This window comes from Miniopterus schreibersii (genome assembly GCF_964146895.1).
Source record: "Miniopterus schreibersii genome assembly, chromosome: 14".
Classification (NCBI taxonomy): domain Eukaryota; kingdom Metazoa; phylum Chordata; class Mammalia; order Chiroptera; family Miniopteridae; genus Miniopterus; species Miniopterus schreibersii.
In genome coordinates this window covers 53,716,758-53,740,634 of record NC_138114.1, presented here as the reverse complement: position 1 = coordinate 53,740,634, position 23,877 = coordinate 53,716,758, and the positions used below count along the sequence as shown (strand labels likewise).

Below are 23,877 nucleotides of genomic sequence, written 5' to 3'. Positions count from 1 at the left end.
GGCAGCCCCGCGAAGAACGGCTCCTTGGAGTGAGCGACGGAGAAGAAACTCGCTGTCCACCCGGCCTGGTGGTCACACTGAGCCCCTGACCCACAGGGAGGGGTCTGTGCCGTGGCCCCGCCCCGGGGATGGGACCCTCACTCACCTGCCCTGTAGCTCCAGCCGGGAATGTGAATGGACAGTTGGTTGGCGTGAGCGCTGGAGTGGCAGCCAGTTGTGCGGTCCCCCTTCCCTTTCCTGACAGTGATCTGCCGCGTCCCTACGTCTGCGAGTTCTGTATTTTCCAAGGGAGGGGAGCCACTCCAAGGACACGTGCCAGTCCCCAAATGCACCTGCTCCAGGGATGGGTGCACGGCCTGGGCCCAGCGCGGGCCCAGGAGGCCAGCGCCCCCCTCGGTGAGCTGGGGCTTTGGGGCGCCGCTGATTGGCCCTCCGTTGGCTGTGCCGTCTGCCCCATCTGGTGTCAATCTGTGTGAACTGCAATTTAGGTTGAGCGACAGGACCGATCTGTGCACTTTGGGGCGGGCCAGCTGAGTCGGCTCCATAGGGACGGCGAGGGACCTGTCTAGGTAGTAGATGGCATTTGGACACCGCCGAGACACCCTGAGGTGGATGCAGGAGCTGAACAGCAGCGGGCTCTTTCCCGACGGGGGGGCGCCTGGGGAGAGCTTGTCCTGTCCGTGGTCTACGCTGGTGACCCAGTACTGGTGTCCCTCACACAGCCGTGCGTCGGCCTCCGGGAACTTCAGCCTCATCACGGAGCCATTTCTGGAGGATTCTGCGCAGGCGAAAGGTCCACGGTGCCGACACGGATCAGCACCGCTGGCCAGAGCAGAGGGGCCCCTGAGCAGAGGGGCCTGGGACCTGCACTGGGTGCACGGCGGGTCCCCCACGGTTCCCCACACCAGGGTGCTGGCCGGGGGGCCCACGCGCCTGGCCGTGATGGTGATGGACGCAAACCCCTTTTGGGGGCTGCCGCACGGCTTCTCCTCTTTGGGGGCCAGCTCAGTCTCGGGTCCTCGCACCCCGGCCGGCGTCTGAAGTCCCAGCTGGCCGGGGAGGAACGCAAAGGCCCTGTCAATGGAGACTCCACTGCGGCTGGCCAGAGACCGCTTCAGGGGCCACGTGGGAGGCCGAGGGTCGGCGCACAGCCCCCGCACGGTGGCACTGTTTTCCTTCGGCCTATTCTCGTTGATCAGCTGCGAAATCACTAAGGATGAAATCATTTTCGTGTTTTGTGAAGCCAGAGCGTCCTGCAAATGGAAAAAGATCACAATTACTCACGCAGCCAATTGTAGCGCGGTCGGCACACCCTCCTTCGAGGGCCCTCAGGGTGCTGTGCCCAGCGCTCGTCTCAGCCTTTTACCCCACGCCCAACACCAGCCCCGAGCACCTGCCCAGATCTGCGTGGGCTGATTGCCATGCGGGAAGCATCCCTCTGACGGGAATCGGTCTTCTCGGCTGGGTGTCTGCTCTTGGCTTATTTAACGGTGTTTGTGGGAGGGGAGCAGGGATTTCTGTAATCACCTCCCCCAGGCCCAGGAGCACCCGGTGCAGGCTCCCGGCCTCACGGGGAGGGAGGGCAGATTTCTGGAGGACACTTGGGGTTCGGGGCACAGGTTCACGTGGAGATGAATTGGCTGGAGACGAGGCGGCATCCCTCCATGAGCAGGTGCGAGTGTGGGGAAATCCCCCCCGGCCTCCGTCCCCAGCTCCCTTCGATGGCTTAGACGGAATCCAGTCCCTCCCCATGGCTGGTGTCACAGGGTCAGATCTGAGAGAGCAAAACAATGGTTGTCAAAGGCTCAAGCTTGACACCGGCCCAGACTGACACAGTGGCCCCGATAATCACCTCTCGGAATGGGGTGGATGGGTTTGGACCAACACAGGTGCAGTTTTGCTGCATTTCAATGTCCAGCTGCATATGCAGGGTTTCTGTCCATCCGAGGACCGGGGGGTCTCATGTCTCATGTGCTCTAACAATCGCCAGTGTCCCTAAAACATGAGCTCAGGTTTTTAACACCGTGCCAACCAGGCTGGGACAGGAGGAGGGCCTCTCGAGCCCTTGCTGTCGTCACTGTGTGCCTGGGGGAAGCGTTGCCGAAACTGCACGGAGACCGGACAGACCCAGCCCTCGCTCCGCTCCGCGCGCAGGGTCCCAAGCCCCCACCTGGACGTCCATGATTCTAGGGCCTAAAACAAGCCCTGCATGGAGCCACACAGGATCCAAAATGACACCGGCAGCCGCCGCTGGGCCTGGCAGGTGCCACTGTGACTCGGACGCCGTCAGAGGTGAGCAGGGAAGGGAAGGGCAATCCCGACGGGCGTGAGTTTGAGTTTATCTGAAGCTGCGGAGCTGCTGAGCGCGGCACTGCTCTCGGGGGAGAAATGCCGACGGAAGCCCAGCCCCAGAGGAAATCGATTCGCCTTTTCTACCTCGCAGGGAAGTCGAGGTGGAGATGAAAAATGACCATGGTGTGGAAGACCCTCTCCCAGCCTGAGCACGCGGCGGAGCCCCGGGTGCGGCGCCCTGAGAGCCGGCAGAGGCCCGCGGTGTCTGGCAGCCCGGCCCGCGCGGGAACGAAGGGCTGTTACATCAGGCATCCGCCAGCGCTCGCTGGAATGTGTAATGCGGGCATTTGGGTTGATTTCAATCGTCTAAATGGAAAATAACCCACGACACACCCGATGCCCTGACATTCTGTTGATGTGGAAATAGAATGGATGGAACCTTTTTAGACGTGAATCCTGTTATTCGTAACACAGGGTCACGATCGAACCGCTTCTTTATTCATTCATCAGGCGGTTGCTTATTGAGCACCTGCTATGTGCCGGGCTCTGTGCTGAGGCAACTTCCCGGCCTCCTGGAGCGAGCAGACGGGAGATAACCGCAGGCAGGTACCGAGTGACCAGGACGGATTTAGCAGGTAAAATCCTGTGATTTTTCAGGTGTGTAGACTCGGCCCTGACAAAAGGCCCAACCAACAAACTGAGGGGAAGTAGGAAGAAAACGCCGCATCCTTTGCTGCTCTTGTCTGGGAAGTTCTATTGCCCAAACCCTGTTTTCTCACCGAGACCAGGAGATAACTCGAGAGCAGGTCCGGCCTCTCGGCGGCCAGCGCGTCTGCTAGGGCTGCAGTAACAAGGAGCCACGGGCTGGGTGCTGTAAGCAGCAGAACCCATTTCCCACAATTCCGGAGGCCGGAAGGCCAAGGTCAAGGTGTCGGCAGGGTCCGTTCCTCCTGAGTCGTCTTCTCGAGGCTGGTCGACGGCCGTCCTTTCCCTTGGTCCTCACTGCTCTTCCTCTGTGCGTATCTGTGTCCTAATCTCTTCTTATAGGGACACCAGTCACACTGGATCACGACCCACCCTGGTGACCTCATTTAACCTTAATTACCATCTCCACATACGGTCACATTCTGAGGTCCTGGGGGGTTAAGATTTCAATGTATAAATTTTGGGGGACACAGTGTAGCCCATAGCAGACTCTAACACATCACTTTGTGTCCAGTTGTTCTTACGGGGCTGGGAAACCAAGAAAGAGATGTGACAGAGGGGATGTTTGATGTCCCTAAGTCAGGCTGCTGCTTTTAAAACAAGGCAGATTTCCCATAAAAGGCAATCACACCCTTTACATCAAATATCTTCCCCAATTAAGGGATTCTGGTGTGTTATCCCATCTGTCCTTTATACTGGGCTAACTGAACATGGCTTTGAAAAAAGATACCTTTCATCTGAAATAAAATGAACTGATTGGAAGGTTTAGCTCAAAAGGAAGAAAATAATCTTGTATTTAGAGTAGGATGCTCAAGGTCAGAGAGAGGTCAAACGAAGCGTTGGATGTGGCTTCTTGCTTGGCTGGTAAATTCCCCCCGTTCCCGGCCGGCGCCACACACCCACGCGGGCCCATTTTCTCATAAATGCCTCTTGAAGATACAGATTCCTTTTCAATGTCTCAGACGTGATTCTGCAGAGCTGGCAACAGCTCTCCTAGCTTAATACACTCTATTGACTGTTCCTAACTTTCTATGTGTGCCTCAGGCTTATTACGAAGAAGGGCGCCGTTTCATAAGCCGACGTAGGAATAGATAGCAGCCGACCGTCGGGGACAGCGGTCCTGAGCCACCGGAGTGAGGGCCCTTCCGTTTCTGTAGCAGTTTATTTCTCCAGTGGGTAAGCACCTAATCGAATCTATAAGCTCTGACATCTATGTGTTTCCTCGGGGGACAATTCCCTCCCTTTCCACAGCCGCTCTGCAACCCACAGCTCCCCTTGCCGGGCGGAGCCTGCGGCCCCTCTCCCCACGTACACCGTGGCCACCCCCCCCCCTGCCAGCTGCAAGCCTGTGGACTCCCGCGCACCCCGGGGTCATCCCGCAGCCTGTGGCCTCTCATCCCGACGGCGAGAGTGTCTCCAAACACACGCGTTCACTCTGGTCTGTAGCAGTAGGAGAGGAGGGTTTAGGACCAATGGGGAAACTGGAGATTTCCTCCCTCCCCACCCAGAAACTTCCGTCTTTCCAGAATTTACTAGAAACCAGGGGGTTGGCTGCAGTGTAACGTAAAACCGCGGCACGCCGGCAAGAATGGAAACGCTTTTCGAAAGGGGAATGGCGGGTCGACCACGGCCGGCAGAGATGCATCGTCACCTTCTGCAGAAATTACAATAAAAAGATTGCTGAGTTTAAACGGCACCGGGACGTGCCTGCGACGAAGGTTATCTATACGATCAAACAGCCAGAAGGGCCGTGGGTGCCACAGTCACGGGAAAGGGTGCGCGCCCGAGCTAAGGGGATAAGTAGGTACGAATGCTCCCCTATTTACACATTTCTGCGTTTTCCTAAGCGTCTACACAGAGTTGCCATGGCCTTTGTTATAAGGAAGTTTAAACATCATGTTTTGAAAGAAGAAAACTCGGGCCGTATGTCCTTCTTTTTAAACCATCGCTCGGCCGAGGAAGCTCCCGCCCGTCGCTTCTGCAGCTTCGACAGATTTTTGGGAAGAAAAAGCGATCTTGGGCCGACTCCGGGAAGGAGGCGGGATTACGGCCAGTGCGATGGGAGGACACCTGCTGGGGGTGTGCGTCATCTGACGGACACACAGGGACAGGCTTCGGCAGCTCAGAGGGAGGAGGGAAACCGGAAAGTCCCACGACTGCTATGACCAGATCCGCTGATCAGGGTCATTCCAAAGCGGATGTACAGACGGTGTGATTTCTGGGAGTCATCCAGCTGAGTCACAGGTCAGGTGTGAGTGTGTGTGTGTGTGTGTTACAGAGATCCAGGCCCACGGCCCCCAAATCTGTACTGTGAAGGGCCACACTGATTAATTTATCATCAACAGGAACAGGCTGCAATTTGCCCGCTCGATATGGAAACCAGGTAGGAGAGACCTTCAGGTGGCGTCTTCCTTAAAGAGCGGCCATCGACCTGGGCACTGTCCCCCCCGGGCAGGTACTTCGTGACCCTCTGTCTTCATTCCGTCCTTGCGACCAGGTCCCTGCTCCTGAGCCCGGGGACGAGTTAATTACGCCCACGCGTCTTTCCATCTCAGCCCGTGGGCTCGGCGCTGCGCACGGAGAGGGCCTTACGGGCGGGCCACGGAACCTCAGGACCCAGGACAGCGTCCTTTCTCCAGCGCGGGGGGGGGGGGGGGGGGGGGGGGGGGATTTCAGGGCTGGGTCTCGGAGGGAAATGTCGGGTTTTACTAGACGCAGAGCTAAGTCAAAGGATAAAACCTCAGACAAGCATTTTGGGAGGAAAATCATGTTTTACGGATACCCTTGCTACTCTAATCTGTTAGAGAGCGTGATTTGCCTAATTCCACCCTCACTCAAAATGACGAGAGTTGGCTGCAGAATACCCACCTGTGAAAGACGACAGGTGCCTTGTAAACTGTGCCGTCTCCGACACCTCCTCCAGGCAGGAAAGTCCATTTTAAAAATTCCCTTAACCAATACGAGCCTCCCCTACGCCAGCCCTTCAGAGCGAGGCAGGGACAGGAGCTCCAGAGCCAGCCGGCTTACGAGCTGCGAGACTTGGGGCAAGTCGGTTCCTGAAGGTGCCTGAGCTTTAGTTTTCTCATCTGCAAAATGGGCACAAAGACCATCCCTCCCTCCCCCCAGGGCTGTGGGAAGGATGACATGAGCCAGTCAGACAGAGCCTGGCGTGGGAGCCACGGGCACCATTCACCACTGTGCCCAGAGTTCTCTGTTCTCCAGACTCAGAAACGTTTCATCTTACAAACCTGACCTTTTCTTTTCTTCCCAATTTGAGGCCACTGACACTTTCTGCAGTTCTAACAACCTGGACCAGCTGCGTGATTTCAAACTACCCCCCACCTCCGACATGCTCCGTGGCATCCTGCTCGTCCCCAGCCTGGCTTTGGTGTGAAACCGAGATGCAGTCTCTGTCCCCTCCCTCGGGCAAGTTCGCAGACCCTCCGCGAAGACTAGGAAAGGAGCGTTAGACAAACACTGCGCGCGGGACGCGACGGGCCTCAGTCCCCGCTTCATGGCCTCCTGCTGTGTTAGTTCAGCGTCTGCCTGAGCAAACTAACACCCGGACCCGTCGCCGGAGGCCGGCGAGCGCGTTGCATGGTCGCCTGAGTTTTGCTGACTAGTCTAGAAGCTAGAAACATATGTGACCTCGGCGGAGGCAGAGGTCTTCTCTGTAACACCGGACTGGAGACTTTTAAGGCCAATTTGACCGTTTGTACTGTACCGGTTGTCGCGTAGTCCTAGGCAGAAGGAGATGATGCTGCTACTTTTCAGTATATGAGAAGGTAAACGGGAGAGCTCCGCTTTCCAGTGCGGGTCAACGTCACCGCCCGCGGGGAAAACCTTCTGTGTCCCCCCCTCCTCCCGCCCGCCTCCCCCAGGCCCGAGTCCATCGCTGCTCAGGGAATGAGGCTACACGTTCCCTCCGTCTGCACAGGCGCGTGTGTCCCGAGGCTTCGTAAGAATTGAACGGGCTCAGCCTTCTCACACTCCCCCGCGGCCTGAGTTTACCCCGGGAGAGGAGAGAATCGCACCGTGGGTTCCCCAGCCCCTCGAGGGGAGAGACTGAAACGCTAGACCAGCTGTCACCCCGGCTCTCAACCCCCCGTCCTCGAAGGAGCAACGGAAATGCAGACACAGATACGGAAACGGCCTGGGGACACCTGAGGGTGGCTTTGATACTGTGAAGACAATGCGGCGCTGCGCACAGCCCGCCGGGTAACGCCTGCCACAGGGCGAGCCCAGCACCGCTCCAGGACCAGGTCCGAGGGCCTGGGTTCCAGGCCTGCTCCACCGTCAGCGGTTCCATAGCAGCAGGCACGTCTCAAGAACCCTCTCGGGACCCCATCCATCCGCACACCTGCCCCTCGCGCCCCACGGAGCCCCGGGTAGAAGGAAACCGTGCCCTTCAGTGCAGCCTGCGGGTGTCGTGACCTCCGCCTGCTGTCTGGCTGGCACCGCAGGGGTATAAATCCAACACGAGAGGTGGAATACAGACAGGAGTCTGCGTGGCCCAGACTTAACAGATTTGCCTCCGTAATGCAGATGCTCTGGGGGAAATGATTTTTCAAAATCCTACAAGGAGCGGCTCCCCCTCTGTGGGTGCTGGTGATGGGAAAGAAGGGGTCTAAGAAGGCGGCCTCTAACCCAGCTTTATCAACTCAGCAGAACGGGGGGTTTGCTTTGCTTTGTTTTGTTTTTAATTCTTACCTGAAAGTTCTAGAGAAAAAGGAAGTGAGGGAGAGAGAGAGAAACATCGATGTGAGAGAGAAACGTCAATCGGTCGCCTCCCACAAGTGCCCCAAGGGGGATTGAACCCATAACCTGGTGTGCGCCCTGCCTAGGAATCGAACCCTTGACTCTTCCATGCAGGGGATGACACTCCACCCAACTGAGCCACACCGGCCAGGGGTAAGGGTATTTTAAAGATATAATTTAAAGCATTGTGCAGGGAAAATAATGCACTATAGTACTTTCAAGTTTGGCCGATTGGCAAAGAGGTTAGGACATGGCTCGGGGGAGATTCAGGGGCCACCACCGACCCGTCCAAAGCCTGTCGATGTCTCGTCTCCCCCGTGGGTGACGCCAGGGCCCCCAGCTCTCACCCAGACACGTGGCTGTGCCTCGGCTGACACCTGCTACTGAGTGACAGAGAAACTCACACTCATTCAAGGTGATGCGCACACATGACTGTCCGTGAAGCGCAGATACGAGACCTGAAGGACCTCAGATTTCTGTGCAGAATCGATGGATGAGGACGACTGACGCGGATGCAGACGGAGCTCCCCCGGCTCTGGAGTCGGCACGGGCCTCGGGGCCAGCCGGGCCCGGGTGTGCATTCCCACTCGGCCCCGCCCTCAACTGAGGGTCTTCATTCACAGAACGCGGACGCCACCTCCCGCCCAGCCCGGCCATCGGTGAACAATGTGAAGTAGGTGGGCAGGGTGGGGGTGGGCGGGTCAACGCTTCATAAATGGCACCGGCTGTGACTGTTCATGAGCAGGAACCAGGCAGCCGCTCCCCCCCCGACTCAAGCCCCGATGGTCACGGTCACCATGGCATGAGTGGTCACTGGAATCAGACCACGAAGTCTCGGGGTCTTTGGCTATATGGGGCTTTGGGCAAGTTACTCAGTATCCCTTGGTTTCTTGCTGTGAAACGGAGATAAAAACAGTGCTACCTTCTAGAGTTCTTGAAAAAGATTAAGTGACCCAACTAGCCCTGAGCACAGTGCCCAGAGCGGAGCAACGCGCAGTGGACGTCAGCGGCTTGGAGGGGCCGCCCTCTCTGGCGGGGAGGAGGGAGGCTCCCTGACGGACAGGTGGGGGCTCTGCCCGAGTGTCCTGCCGCTGCTGGAACAAATGACCTCACACTGGGGGTCTGAACACCACGAATGCATCATCTCATAGTTCTGGTCAGAAGCTCAACGTGGGTCACCCTGGGCTAGCGTCCAGGTGAGAACCATTCCCTGGCCTTTCCCAACTCTACAGGCACCAGCACTCTCTCTTCTATTTTAGACACACTAACAACAGCCCGGTTAACCGCCCAGGCACTGCCGGCCCTGAACTGGTTGGGTTGGGTGCCCAGTGCCCTGGTCCTCTGCACCCTGGGGGGTAGGTCTGTGCCCTCGCCTGTCTCAACAGGGTTTCCCTCCTGCGATGACTGGAAGGATTGAGCATGATCTGTCTCCACGGCCTGAGCCACTCCTCCGAACCCCCCTCCACCCCCTCGAGAACCTTCCCAGAGGCTACAAGCATCACGAGCAACATTAACAGAACATAGCACGAGGCCCTGAGCCAGCCTCTCTGGCACCCAGAGCCGCCCAGAGGCGCTTGGGCAGGAATCCACACGGCACGCAGGGTGGCCTCAGGTAGAGCAGGAGGGCAGAGCAGCCCGGCGGACGGGGCGAATGGCAAGGAGACGCTGAGCAGAGCACAGGCTGTGGGCACAGCCTCACGCAAGTCCCGCTGGCGCCCGGCACCGCTAAGCTGTCTCCGCAGGGACGCAGACAAGCAACATCAGGCGCGGCCTCACGAATCCATCCGTCAAAGTCAAGCCGATGACGGATGCGCGGCCTTCGGTGGGTGCATAAGCTACTTGCCTCCCTGTGGGTATCGCTCATGTCGGGGACGGAGGAGGGGCACCCCCCCCCCGCCTGGACTGTAAGTGGCTCCCCTTCTCCCGTCTTGGAGGAGCCAAGCCTTACCCTGAAATTCCAGCACCCCTTTAGCACACCCCTCGAAGCCAGTGTCCCTCAGAGAGAACCGCCTTCTAGACGCAAGTGGAATTCCACACGCTGTGGGATTTGGCTGTCAGCTTCCCCGCGTCTCCGGACAATCGCTCCACCTCGGGCTCTGGAACAGGGCGGACTTCTCCGGGTCGGTGCTCCTCCCTCCTGGCGACCGTGTTTTGCTCTCTTTTGTGGGTTCTCTTCTTGAGCCCCGGTTCGCCCTCTGGGCCCTCTGACCAAATCTCAGACCCGCCGTGGCCCCTGCTCCCTTCCTAAACCAGTGTCGGAGAAGGGCCAGCCCTCACCTGCCAACACCCGCACTGAGGGCCGGCTGCTTCCGAGGCCCTGAAACTCATTTCTTCCCCAAGAGAAACAGCCAGCTCCCCGGAGCCTCTGCCCCCAACCCCACCTGTGTCAGTTATCTAGGTGAGTGGCTGCCACCCTCCCATCACCCCAACAGAAGTTGAGGCGACCCCCTCCGCACCCCTCCCTCTGCCTCGCCTCCAACGTCCAGCTGAAGGCCCAGGCCCCTCCACCCCAGCACTTTTTAAAATTTTTATTAAATATGTCTTTATTGATTTCAGAGAGAGGAAAGGAGAGGGAGAGAGAGAGAAACATCAATGATGAGAGTCATGGATCGGCTGCCTCCTGCACGCTCCCTGCTGGCAATCGAGCCCGCAACCCGGGCATGTGCCCTGACCGGGAATCGAACCCCGATCGCCTGGATCCTAGGTCGACGCTCAACCGCTGAGCCACGCCCGGCACTTTAGTCTTCCCTGAACTGCCTGGTCTCAGCAAGGTCGCCATCAAGCTGGTGGCGGCAGCTGCCTCATCTCCAGCCAGCTTCCCCCCAGAGCCCCCGACATTGCTAGTCTGTGACCTTGTGGGGGTCGCACGCTCCTTTGAAAACCCTATTGAAAGGGACACAATCCGCCCCAGAACGGGGCCTGGGAAACATACACCTAAGATCTGGGTGCAGGAGCGGGAGCTCCTGGGGCTCAGCGAGACCAGAACAGGCACCTTCTAAACAAGGCCCCGTGTCCACCCCAAATGCGGGCAGCTTCAGCGTCCCTGTGACTTTGACTTTGGGCACCACCTTCCCAATTTTCCCACTGGGCTGACTCCCTACCTTCTGATGTGGTTCCATATCACCTCCTCTTAGAAGGTCGTCTCGGTGGTCCCCCCACACGCCCTCCCACCTGTGGGTGCCTGTCTTCCCCTCCTGGGGCTCCCGAGCACATACCACCACCAAGGTGGCTTAAAACAGCAGTTCATTCTCTCACAGTTCAGGAGCCAGGAACCTGGAATCAAGGTGTGGGCCGGGCCGGGCTCCTCTGAGGACCCAGATCTTCCCGGCCCCTTCCTGCGGCTGCTGGCCACCCTGGTGCTCCTGGCTTGACAGGGAAGCATAACTGTCACCCATCTGCATGTGGCCATCCTCGGTGTGTCTTTCCCGGGTCCCCAAATTTCTCTAAGGATACGAGATATTGGATGTAAGGCCCAGCCTAACTGGGCACTGTCGCTGGACCACATCTGCAAAGGCTATTCCCAAATAGGTCATGTTCACAGGTGTCGGGTTGGGATTTGAAAATCCTTTTAGGGGACGCAATTCAGCCCATGAGAATGACCCCAACAGGCTGCCCTGACTGTCCTTCCTGACTCCACTGTCCTGTCACTCTCTGTTCATGACTCGGTCTCCCTGAGTGGACCGGGGCCTTGGAAGATGCCCTATTCGTCCCCTCCCTGTGCCTAGCACAGCGCCTGGCCTGTTGGGGACCTTACTGAATGCTGGCTGAACGAACAAGTTATATCCCGATAAGAGTCACATCTGTGGGGAAAAGACAGAACATACCTTCCTCAGACAGCTGGACTGTGTCCCACCAGCGTCTGGGAAACATTTTACTCGGTTTCAAAGGCTTTTTAATGACAAGGATGCGTTCAGCTAAGCGGGAGGAAGACGGGCCCAGCTGACAGCCGTAGCCACCCTCGGAATGAGTCAGGCTCCCACGTCGCGCCCGGGCCGCAGAACCTCAGAGCGTCCTCCCCCTGTGATGACGTCGCCAGAATGTTCGCGCATCACCGGGGGAGGGGGCGGCTGTCCCCTTGGTGCCGTTTCCCATTAGCAGGAGCAGAAGTCATCACCCTGACTTTTATACCTGAGGCTCCTCTGACAAGTAAAAAATATAAAGTCTGCACACCCATCACTTAAAAGGTGTGACAAAGGCTCTTTTAACCACTGCCTCCCGTCAGACACTCATTTCTCTTCTTTCTCCCCCAACTTCTCGCTCCTTGGTTTTCACCTGGTTTTGAGGATGCTGGTTCTCTTGCCAAGTAGCATTTTTACTGTGTATACATTTCCCGGCTGTTAAAACGCATCCAGATAACATCAGGACGCTAATCTGTTTAACCTGCTTGCGATGCATTATACCGATTTTGCAAACCGGTTCATCTAGAAAATTGGGCAAAACGACAGCCCGCCTACCACGCGAGCTGTTACAAGACCGATTGGTTTTCACACAATTTAATAAAACACCTTTGACACTAAATTATAATGAACATTGTTCTATAATTTACACCCAACCACATTTGAGAGAGCTTATAATTAACAACACAAATAAAAACCGGTGAAACTGTGAGCTTTGTTTTTTGGAAAAGCAGCACGTAATGAGCCGGGGAAACCGCTGGACCATAAAGCCTGCGCTACAGATGGTCCTGGCGCAGAGGCGCCAGCGAAGGCGAGTGCACGGCCGCCAAGGCCGGAGGGGCGCGGGGTAAGCGGCTTAGCTCCCCGCCTCCGAATGCGCCGTTTCACAAGGAGAGAGTTTATCCCGGGGACAGGCCTTGGAAACCTGGGTCATTATGCACATGGGCTGCACTTCCCAAGCAGTTTCTTAAACACTGGGCTAATGTCAACGCCACCGGATCACCCCCAGGTGCTCTGAGCTGGTCGGCGTCACTGTCCCACCGTAACCGCTGATATTCACGGCACTCTGCCCAGGGCTGCGCATCCAGGGAGCCTCGAGCTGAGAGTCTATGATATTAATGGTCCCTGTGCACGCAGAAAAGGGGGGAAGGGGCAGAATACGCAGAATCCGGTAACAGCTCTGAAGCTTTAGAAACTAGGTGGAGCGGCCTGGGCTTGGACACCGGGGCTACGAAGTTACACGACCATCACCAATATCTAATTCCAGAACATGTCACGATCCCCCAAAAAGCCCCGTGCCTGTTACCCCCCGGCACCCCCTTGCCCCTGTCCCTGGAAACCACTAATGTATTGTTCTCTGGAATTGCCTATTCTGGACATTTCTTATAAACACAACCACACAACACGTGGGCTTTTGTGCAAGATCGTGCGTTCACGGTCCATCCACAGGCGGCGCGGCGGGCTTCCACTCCTGTCCGTGGCTGATCGATGCTCGCTCTGGGCGCTGTTCACAGCGTGCGACAGGCCGCGGGTCCTGCATCCATCCGTCAGCTCTCGGGCGTCCGGGTTGTGTCCGCTTTTCAGTTATAATGCACGATGCTACTATGCACACTGGTGCACAAGGTTTTACGTGGACGTAGGTTTTCCTTCTCAGGGGGGTACCTAGGAGGGAGACTGCCGGGTATATGGCAACCCCACTTCCTGAGGAACTGCCAGCCTGTTTTCCACGCGGCTGCACCAATTTACGTCCCCAAGGCAAGGTCTTGGGTTCCCATTTCCCCATCTCTGCCACCGCCTGTCGCTGCCCGGCTGTTTCACGTCAGCCCTCCTGGTGGGTATAAAGCCATATCTCCATGTGGCTCCGATTTGTGTTTCGCTAAGGACTTAGGATGTTGAGCGTCTTTTCTTGTGCTTATTGGCCATTTGTGGGATTTCTTTGGAGAAATGACTATTCAGATTTTTTGCTCATTTTAAGGTTGGGTTATTTGTCTTTTTAGAGAAGCTTAGGAAAAAATCAGCTTAATAATGCCTCCCACCCCCCTGCCTCAATGAAAGAAACAACAGTGATTCCGGGGCTCCGGGAAGGCAGCACCTCATCACCACGCGCCTGCCGCGGAAGCAGCGTCCCTGCCTCACAGGCTAAGAGAGCGCTTCTCAGAGCCCAGACCAAACCTAGCCTGGCCGCTTTCAAAGTCGCCTAAGTTCCCTGTGCCTCCGTTTCCCCATCTGCAAAGCAACCACTGAGCTATTTCACTGGATTGTTGTGAGAGCTAAGAGAGAAGACACACGGAAAGCCTTTAGCTCGCGGCTCGGCATAGAGGGAGCACCCAATCACATTTATCTCTTTACTCACCCAGCACGCATTTTTACAGCATTGACCACGGGCTTAGCACTAGTCTAGGCAGCAAAGTCACAGCCGTGAGCAAAATGAACAGAAAATCTCTGCCCGTGGAGCCTATGGGCAGCTCGCCACTCCAGGAAAAGCTCATGGTGCTGGTTATTGTAATACAACAATATTACTCCTGATTGCAAATAAGTACAGCTGACCAGAAAAACTAGCATGGGAAGACAAAGGAAGTCTCACTAGTGAACCTGAACCTTAGCCTCAGTCATTGTAGCCCCCCCGCCAGCTCCCCGTGTGCTACGGGCACAGGCACAGACGGGGAGGAGCCGGGAAGCTCTGGCAGCGGGGCCTCTGGGGCTCAGGGATGTCACAAAAGGGGTAAACCCCAAGATTTAGCGCTTTCTGGAGCCTGGGCAGAGAGAGGAGTAATAGACGGGGCCCGGAGAGGGGTCTGGAAGCATGAGAACAGGTGAGTGAAACAAGAACGAAGGGAGAGAGAGGTAAGTGGGAGGGGTGCGGGGACGAGAGAGCAGAGGCCGGACTGGCCGGGGCTGAACATGAACCTGAATGGAGTTTAAAGCTGCCGGCCTCAAGCCTCTCCCACCGACTGGGAGCAAGACCCACTGAACAAGTGAGGCTGCGGGACCAAGAAACGCGGATCCGTGCAGCGGGCGGCAGTTCTGCCCGGAAACAGGCCCCGAGCAGGGCCTGTGCTGGGGACCAACAGGGTAATTAAGCTAAAAGCACAACCAACAGCCGGTCCTGGGAGTGAAGGAGCTGTTATTCCTACAGCGCTTACGAACGGGCAAAGGATGAATAAGGAAATATTACAAGTAGATTTTACATGAATAAATGCAACCGCGTCGAAAAAATATACAAGCGGCTTTGAAAAATACAAAATTGACACGAGACGAAACAGAAAATCTTGTGTCCCGTTGCTGTTAGAGGAGTGAACTCGTTATCAAAAAACCCTCCTTATAGAGAACTCCAGGCCCTGGTGGGTTCAGGGGAGACAGGGAAACTCGAGTCAGGAAAGAAGGAAGCTGCCGATTTGGAGGAAAGCCCACCCTCCCAGGCAGCCCACGGCGTACCTGGGGGAGAGAAACTCTATCAGAAAGTTAAGGAAGAAATAATGCCAGGACCACAAAACTCTTGATGGCGTAGAGATGCCAGCAGAAGCCCAGCGTAACAACGGCAAAACCAGATAAGAACATCACGTGCAAAAAAGAAAATTACAGATCAATACGCCTCATGGGCATAGACCGACAGCGCTCAGCTGAGGGTGAGTTTGGCCCACAGGGGAAGTTTTTGGGCAGTGTCCAGACCACTGGGTTGTCACACCCTGACCAGGGCCAGGGGAGCAAACCTGCAACCCAAGTAAGTGCCCTTGATCAGGAATTGAACCCGACACTCTAACCACTGAGCTACGCCAGCCAGGTGGCACAAATGTTCTTAACGAGATTGGTAACTATAATGCAACAATATGTAAACAGTAACCATCTGTCCCGATTGGTAACTATAATGCAACAATATGTAAACTTAGTAACCATCTGTCCCAACCCATGGAACCTCTCTCAGGAACAGACAAACCGGACACTTACTCAGCTGGGGTGAAAAGTGCACCTCAACCCTCGCATCACACGATTCACAAAAATTTAGTGGCGATGATCCCAAACCTCAACCTGAAATGAACACTGTAGAGCTCTTAGAAGAAAACAGCCGAACATCTCTGTGAATTCTGAGTGGGCGACGTTTACTGAGGCAGCAACCACAAAGCGATAACCATAAAAGGAAGAAAAGGTAAGTTAGAATCTGGCCCAGTTAAAAACGTCTGCTTGTGAGGAGAAATTGTTTAGAAAAACGAGAAGGCAAGCCACAGCCTGGGATACAATACTTGCAAATATATTTACGGTATGTAAGGAAGCTACAACTTCATAATAAAAAGACAGCCCGCCCAATGTCAAGTGGAATTACCAAATATTCAACTGCCCTCGTTAGGTTGAAAATAACCCATATTTGGCTATTTGGCTGGTTGCCCGAGAAGGTAGCACACCCCACACCCAGGAGACCAAACTCCCTGGCCGTGACGTGGTCCTGGAGTCGGGGCAGACTCCCTGTCTCTAAGATGCCTTCAGGCTGCCTGGACTCCGTCTGTCCCTCCTTCTCATGTGCCCAGCCTGCCAGGTCTCCAACATGGCCTCTGGCTTTATTTGCCCACCGTGGGTAACTTTCCGATCCTCTTGGGTGATCCTGGTGCTCAGCAGGTGAGCTGCCTCCCTGCAAATGCCACCTTCTAAGAGGCCGTGGGGGCTGGGCTCTGAGGTCCCCCTCCCAGCGGCTGGCATCACAGCTGCATCTTGTTTCATTCCTCAGCATCGGCTTGGCCCCAGGAACTCAGAGAAGACCACCCTCTAATGCTCTCTGAGCTTTGGCCTGGGGGCTTTCCCAGGCTTGATCAAAGTGGGGTCACCCTAGATTCATCTCCAATAAGTGGGGGTCAAGACTCATATGCTGAGTGAGCACAGAGAAAGTGCTCTAAGAAAAATAGCCTTGGATATTGCTAAGCCTCACATACGCCCAGCAGGACCCCCGGCTATGGAGTTCTGGGTTCTTGTTTAGTTTTGTAGATAATACTCAGCCAATGGACAAAAGTGGGGAGCAGCGGGTAGATCTGGAGACTCTGAGCACGCTCCCGCTCAGCCTGCACCCTCCGCCTGGGAACACAATACCCTGGTTGGGTCTACGTGGACTTGTTTCCTGCGGTGAGTCCCCGTGCAAAGCCACCGTCACCTCCATGAGCACCTTCCTCCCTCCCAGAAGCAAAACCAGCCTCGCCCGCCTTGCTGGAAGCACCCACAGACAGGTGGCTTGCTCAGAGCGTCTGAGACCCCACTCGGGCGAAGAGATTCTCATTTTCCTTTCAGTCCCAGGAAACTTCAGTAGCTCCCCAAAGTATCGGTGTATTAACAGGTTCCTGCTACCAGGCGGTACACAGGAAGCTGTGCTCCGAGTTCTGAAAGCCACGTGCATTGTCTGAGATCCCTGGGGACAAAGGAAATTCGTGTCGAGAAAAGTATTTACAATTTAAACCCACAGCAGCAGGGATTCTGCTGGTATATAGATATAGTAAAACATAAAAATAAATTAAAAATTGCTTTTATTTTTCGTTTTCTTTCATCTGTCTTGAAGCTGCCCACTAGGAAAAAACATGGAGAAAATGTGGCTGTTTCTTATGCAGGCAACAGAGAAGCCGCCTGCTGCTCCCGCCTGACAGCCAGGCCTTCCCTCCAGAGCCTCCTCATTAGGAAACCAGCGCGAGCACAGCGAGGCCCGAGCCCGCGTGCTGCACGGCTGCCCCCGGGCTCCCAACGCGCCGAGTCAGCTCCCAGAAATGTATTCTTTTCTCACGAAAGAGCTCTCTGGATGCTCAAGAAATGGCACGGCCCAGCCGAGAAAGTGCCGTCCCTTTCATCTGGAGGGATCTCTCTCTCCAGGTTTGGATCTAGTATTAAAAATTTGGGAACAGCTGATATTTATTGAATGTTGGCATGGTTTGAACTGCGCGCCCCCCCTCCTCCAAATTCACAGATTGAAGACCTAACCCCCAGAACCTCAGAAGGTGAGCTCATTCGGAGACAGGGCCTTGAGGGAGGCAATCAAATTGAAATGAGGTCAGTAGGGCGGGATATCATTATAAAAAGGGGAATTTGGACACAGACACCCCCGAAGGGAGAAAGCCGTGCAGTCCTGAGGCAGAGACGGAGGGAGCTTCCACAAGCCAAGGAACCCCGAGGGTGGCCAGCAACCCCCAGCAGCTGGGGGAGAAGCCACAGCCTATCTCACAGCTGCAGGGGACCCACCCTGCCAGCGACTTGATCTCGGGCCCCTGGCCTCCAGAAGAGCATCGACCTCCGTAAGCCATCCAACGTGTGGTGCTTTGTTTGGCGGCCTTAGGGAAGGAGTACCCGTGTTCCCCACGTGCCTGTTACACGCGTGCCCTCTCCCTCTCTCGCCGAGCTCCCCAGCAGCCTCACATGGGACGGCCTGCACCGGGCACACAAGATGCTGGGGCTGAGGGGTGTGAGGTCACCTGTCCGTCCGACACCCGCAGCTCCCGAGGGAGCTGAAATTCCAACGCGAGTTGTGCTCCCAACCCCCCGACATTCCAGCTTCTTCTAGAGGTGCCTCCCTGTGCCCCACACGAGGGGCTTCCCCCGAAATAACTAACCTCAAAGCCAGCTGCTAACGGGGGGGGGGGCCTGAGAGGCCGAGGCCCCGGAGATATTCAGCAGGCGGTGGGAGGCACGGTGCCGCCTGAGCCCCAGCCAGGCGCTGGCCCTCCGCTGCGGGGAGCCGAGCCTGGGGCACAGTGGCTCCGACGCTTATTGAACCTCCGTCTCTGGGGCCGCGGGGACAGGGAGCCGGAGCTGAGCCAGGCAGCTGGGGGGCGGCGCAGGCGCTGTACCCCGACGGCGAGCAGGCATTTCGGAAGCGTTTTCCACACCTGGGTACTCAGCAGCGACCCGCAGTTTGCATTCATGCATTTAGCAGGAAAAGCAGCGCTGCTGTGACTGGGGGGGGGGGGGGGGGGAGCTCCGCTCGGGCCCGCTCTGCGTCAGGGAGGCTCCGGCTATCGAGGGCCGCGAGGGTGAATTTATACCGGGAGCAGGGCCGCCCGGTTAGAACCCAGAGTCGCTGGGGAGGGGAGGGAGGGTCCTTCATTGTTAACAGGAGTCTGCGGAGCATTTTGTGTCCGGTGTGTGTCACACCAAGGAGGCCGCCCTGTCCGCCGCCCTATTAACGATGAGATCAGGTGAACGCCCGCATTTCCGTGGTTTTTCCATTCACGCAGACCTTCAGCCAAATTGCTATAGAAATAAGTTCATTCCATAAATATAGTGTAAGTGAAATCATCAAATAGTGAAATGTGATACAAAAAGTTTTTAATGAAGCAGAAGAAATGTAACGCGTAGGTTGTGATTTTTATAAAAATGGGCAGCGTTTCGAAAACCAATATATTTGGAAGAGCCTGTACATTAATTTTTTCCAGTGTGCAGTAATTCAACGTGCTATATGACTTCTGAATGTTCTGAAATTTCATAGAAATAATGAGGCTTGTTGTGACGAACATAAAATGCCAAACAAGGACACTTTAGAAGCCGGGCGCAGAGTGAGCGTCCCCAGGATGACGGGGTGCTTCCCACACAGTAGGACAAAGCAGCAAGAGGCAGACCCTGGAGCGGAAGGGAAAGGACTCATTATTTGGGGTGACATGACTGTCAACCTGTGAGCTCTCTTCCTCTCTCTGAAATCAATAACAAACAATGAGATACCTAATCTTTCCATTACTTTGACACACACACACACGCGCACACACACACCCCTAAAAAAAAATCTAGTGTCTGGACATGGGAAAGTGAGTTCTCTCCACATGATTGGCTCACGTGTAAGCTGGCGGAGCATTTTGGGATGGAAATTTGGCGACATCCATCAAAATCTAAAACGCACATTGTTTGTGACGCATCAGGTTTCCCTAAACGGGATTCAATTCCGCCTGCATCCGAGATAGACAGTGAGTGTGTGCTCACTGGCGCTTTAGTGGTTTTAAAAGAATGAAACAAAGCAAAAAACTAAAAATCTGGCAAATGGGTGTTGCTGGTTTAGAGAGCCTGGGAGAAGGAACAGAAGGACCATTTGGTCTCTAATTGCCCTTGAACGCCCCTTAAATAGTCCATAAATTACATGCGATGTGTGTAAACAATGCTGTACAGCAATAAAAATGGGAAAACACGTAATTTTCGTGATAATGAATACCATGTAGCTCCATAGCGTGGCTGTGATAAAAATCCAGTCCTTCAAGTGCGACGCTGCTGGACACACTCACACTTCGCCACGTCTGGAAAGGCCCTCATTGGTGAGCGCTCAGGGGTCCCTGCGCCTGGGTCCCCTCACCCGGGGGCTGCGCGGCTGCTCAGAGGGCTGAGCGGCAGGTGTGACGGGTGCAGTCAGGTGAGGGGCCTGCACTGCGCCAGGCACGTGTTAAGTGCGCAGCAAACGTGGGATGTTATCAGGCACTCGCGGGGCTGGCGTTCTGGAAGGGGAGGGGACACAGGTCATCCACAGGCCATGTTATTAACCCGAGGTGACCAGGGCTCCGGCAGCTGAGGGCGCAGGTACAGTGGAAACGGGGGGTCGGCTGCGCGGCAGGTCCCTTCCTGTCACCTCTCTGTCCACGTGGAAGCCACCCCCCCTTCCCTGAGACGGGGCCGGGGCGCCTGGCGGAGGCCCATGCTGACCTGCCCCCCCTGGGTCACAGCTCCGTGTCTGTGCTCCCACCATTAGCCACAGCACACACATTTAAGGGCTCCTGTGTTTGTTCTCCGGAAAATAAACTGTTGGGAAGGAAAATCGATTTTCATTAGCAGGGCCATTACTTTCGAGAAAATCCTTTTTCAAATAAAAGTGTCGCGGGCGCACTGAACGTTGTTGCCGATCTGACCTCCGTAAAGAAGGGACTGTGCCAGGACTCGGGGCTGTCATCGCACCTCGGCCGTCGCCAGGGTCACGGACGCGGGGCTGGCAGGAGCCAGCAGGTGCTGTGGAGCAGAAAGCAGGCAGGAGGCGCGGGGGCAAGCGGAAGCCCCCCGCCTCACCCCCACCCGGGGCTGGGAGCCTCCCAGTTCAGCTGATGGAAGCACAGGCCACGCGCCAGACCTCCTGGTCTTCTTTGTTTTTAGAGAGAGTGGAAGGGAGGCAGGGAGGGGAGAGAGAGAGACACTGATGTGAGAGAGACACATGGATTGGTTGCCTCCCGCCTGCACCCTCGACCCTCAGCTGGCCAGAGGGAACCTGCAACCCGGGTACATGCCCTTGACTGGGAATCGAACCTGCAACCCTTCAGTGCCCAGGCCGACGCTCTGACCACAGAACCACAGCGGCAGGCCCGCTGCCCACCGCACCCCAGGTGGGGGTCGGGGCCTGAAAGGGCCCCTGGAGCTCGGCACAGGGCCTCACGTACACCTCGCCTGGCAAAATTAACTCCCAAGACGCGTTCCCCACCGAGAGTGCCCGCGGGGCAGTTGTTTTCCCTCCCGCTTGAGGAGTCCACTGAACCGTGCGGTTGGGCACCTCCCGTGGCCGGCGGCTCCCTTACAGAGAGATCGCGACCGGCGACTATGAGGAGTGAACGGTGGGCCGCGGAGGAGGGACTGCACAGCCGCCCAGCAGAGTTAGAACCGAACGGGCTTTTCCTTGTGGGGCGAGGGAGCAATCGCGTGACCCGTGGCCCTGGAGAGTCGCCCCGAGACCTGTTCTCCCCGACGGCGCCCCGCCCCGCCTCGCCGGGTCAGTCCTGCCACACGCACCGCCACCAGGGTGGAGGGCCTTCAATTATCTGGCGCTTTTTAGTATTTCTCCCTCCTTCTCAAGCAGCACCAGCAGGGTGACTGGTGCTGGAGCCAATTTCTAGGCTGGATTCTCCCATCCCTGTGTGGAAAATGATTTATAAACACCACGGTCATTTTTAGAAGAGATAAGTGCAGAGATGAATGCTGACTTTTATTTAAAAGATGTCTTGCATGTTCCCCTGGGCATTAAAGTGGTTTACAGCCCAGCTGAGGTCATGCATAATGCGTCCCCCCGGTCCCCGGGCCACACCTGCAGAATGTGACTGTGTCCCTAACACCCACTTTCCTCTCCTCGCGCCTACTCACAGCCGGCCCTCCTCTGATCTCTCTTGCCCAGAGCCAGGCGTCTGTCCCCAGGAACCCCTGGGACTTGAGATGGGACTGAGTAGAGCAAAAATATCCCATAAACTACTATTTGGATACAAAATGTACAAGCCATGGTTGTTTATTCCAACATCCTAACCCCTCTTGGCCGAGGTGTCTCTGTGGCCTCAATTAATTCTTTGTCCCTCCCCTAGATTAGGTTAAGGAGCCATCCTGACCTGCGTACCCAGCCAAGTGAGTGACACAGATGCTGCCTAACACCCGTGAGCTTTGCTGCATAGATGTAATATCCCATTAAACATAATAAAGATCCACTAAACACAACGCAAGATACGTAGTAATCGCTCAAAACAGTGACTTATGGTTTAATTTCAATATCCCAATGATAGATTTCCCCCCCAGCCCCACCCCTGCCACCAGCTTTCTCTAGAAACACTCCAGGACCAACGCAATGCCTTTTACGTTCAACTCACAGCTTCTAAACTACTTCGGTCTTTCATTTTGTGTCAGAAAATGTGCATGAAAGTCAAAGACACCTTTGTTTCAAATGAGTGCACCGGCTGATTAGACCCGGGTAAGAGATTCAGCCAAACGAGGGCACGATCGAGCCAGCGTGGGACGGGGAGAGGACAGGAGAGACGGACCCGCTCATCAGAGGCAGCCGGTGGCCCAACCGCACCGCCTCCCGGCCGCTGCGTTTCACCCCCGTGACGCCCGCCTTCCCCGGAGCCTGCATCCGGGAAAGACAGTCTGAGCACGGGCCACACAAAAGACGCGACTTCTGCCAAGACGTGGACATTACCCACGGGTTCTACCTGGAAACCCAGGAGTTAAAGAAGGGAGGTTGGGGGGGCGACAGAGCTGGTCCCACCTGACTCCTCGGCATTTCGTTTCTCGGTAATTCACAGTTGACTTTGGGTTAACCTTGAATGTTTACAGGAGAAATGGGTCGGGCTTTGGGGAAGAGAAGTGGGGGCGGCAGGGAGAAGTAAATAAAATATTGAATACAGACGTACCTGACCACCGGCTTCCAAACAGAAAAGGGGCCGGAAGCGATCACGCGCTCGCACCTCTCGTCACGCTCGGTTTGAAACAAACGCGTGAAACCCTTCAAGTTCACACTCGGGCCGTGCCGGGCGAGTTCGGCATCTCATCGCAGTGCCCACGAAGCAGGGGGTGGCGGGGCCTCTCTACGTGAGCAGCTAGCGCCCGTCAGAAGTCGCGCAGAGAAGCGATCCCGCCCCACAGCGATGCCAGTCTGTCTGCGCTGAGTCAACTGCGCAGTTAACCCGCCGTGAAATTTTTGTGAAATTATACAATTTTGGTGAATGCCTGTGAATTTGTGAAGGGAGTTAACCAATATTGGTGAAAAAACGTCTGGATCAGCCTGTGTCAGATCATAAATGAGCCTTTACGTTCTGATAAACCAACAGGAGACCCGGCAGGGGGTCAGGTCGCGCCAATGCGTGGGCCGAGATGACCGTTGGTCTGGTGCCGTTTCCCTTAGGAATAGCTTGAGATCCTCTCTCATGATGGAGAAATGATCATTTGACTTGTGATGGCGACGAATGCAGAACATCAACAGCGGGTGCTAACGAGGAGCCAAAATGTGAGGAGCAGGGCAGGGAGGAGAGACGTTAAATGGACTCAGCAAAGAGAAGCTAAGTGACCGGCCTCTTTCCTTTCCGATTAGACCAGAACACGGGCGGTCTCTCCCCGTGGTTATCAAACCTAGATGCTTTTCTAGCTGCGAACTCATGAAATGATCCTTGAAATTATATCGCCAAGAGAAAATTTCCTTCATTGCTTATTTTGATATAATTTAAATAAATGTACACTATGTGAAATTATTTCTTCATTTCATCCTGGTTCTGAAAATGAAATTCCATTTATGAGTCAGCCTGCGGAACGCGCCAGCTGAGCGGAACACACCGGCCGCGCGCCGTCAGCGGCAGGAACAGGTTCCCGGTCGGCGGGGTTCCTCCCCCAAGGTGAAAACAACACTTCAGGGGCAAGGGTGTCTTCAAGATCGTTCCCAGTGGGTTGAATCATGGGTTCTGGACTTTTAATAGACGGTGGCAACCCAGACACCCTATTTCTTCAGTCTGTTGTGTGATCTCTGAAGAGTATGGAGAGATCCCACAGAAGCCAA

The 23,877-nt window shown here is 55.7% G+C and overlaps 1 protein-coding gene across 1 annotated transcript in view; it reads right to left on the bottom strand.

Annotated features, from left to right (window-relative positions):
• LOC308567032 ((E2-independent) E3 ubiquitin-conjugating enzyme FATS) overlaps positions 1-23,877 on the bottom strand; it is a gene marked incomplete at its 5' end in the record, with an annotated part of 106,283 nt that overhangs the window by 26,022 nt on the left and 56,384 nt on the right. Inside the window, one exon of the mRNA XM_081158165.1 lies at positions 146-1,253. Within this exon, the coding sequence (XP_081014291.1) occupies positions 146-1,253 (1,108 nt within the window). The remainder of the gene's footprint in view (positions 1-145; positions 1,254-23,877) is intronic.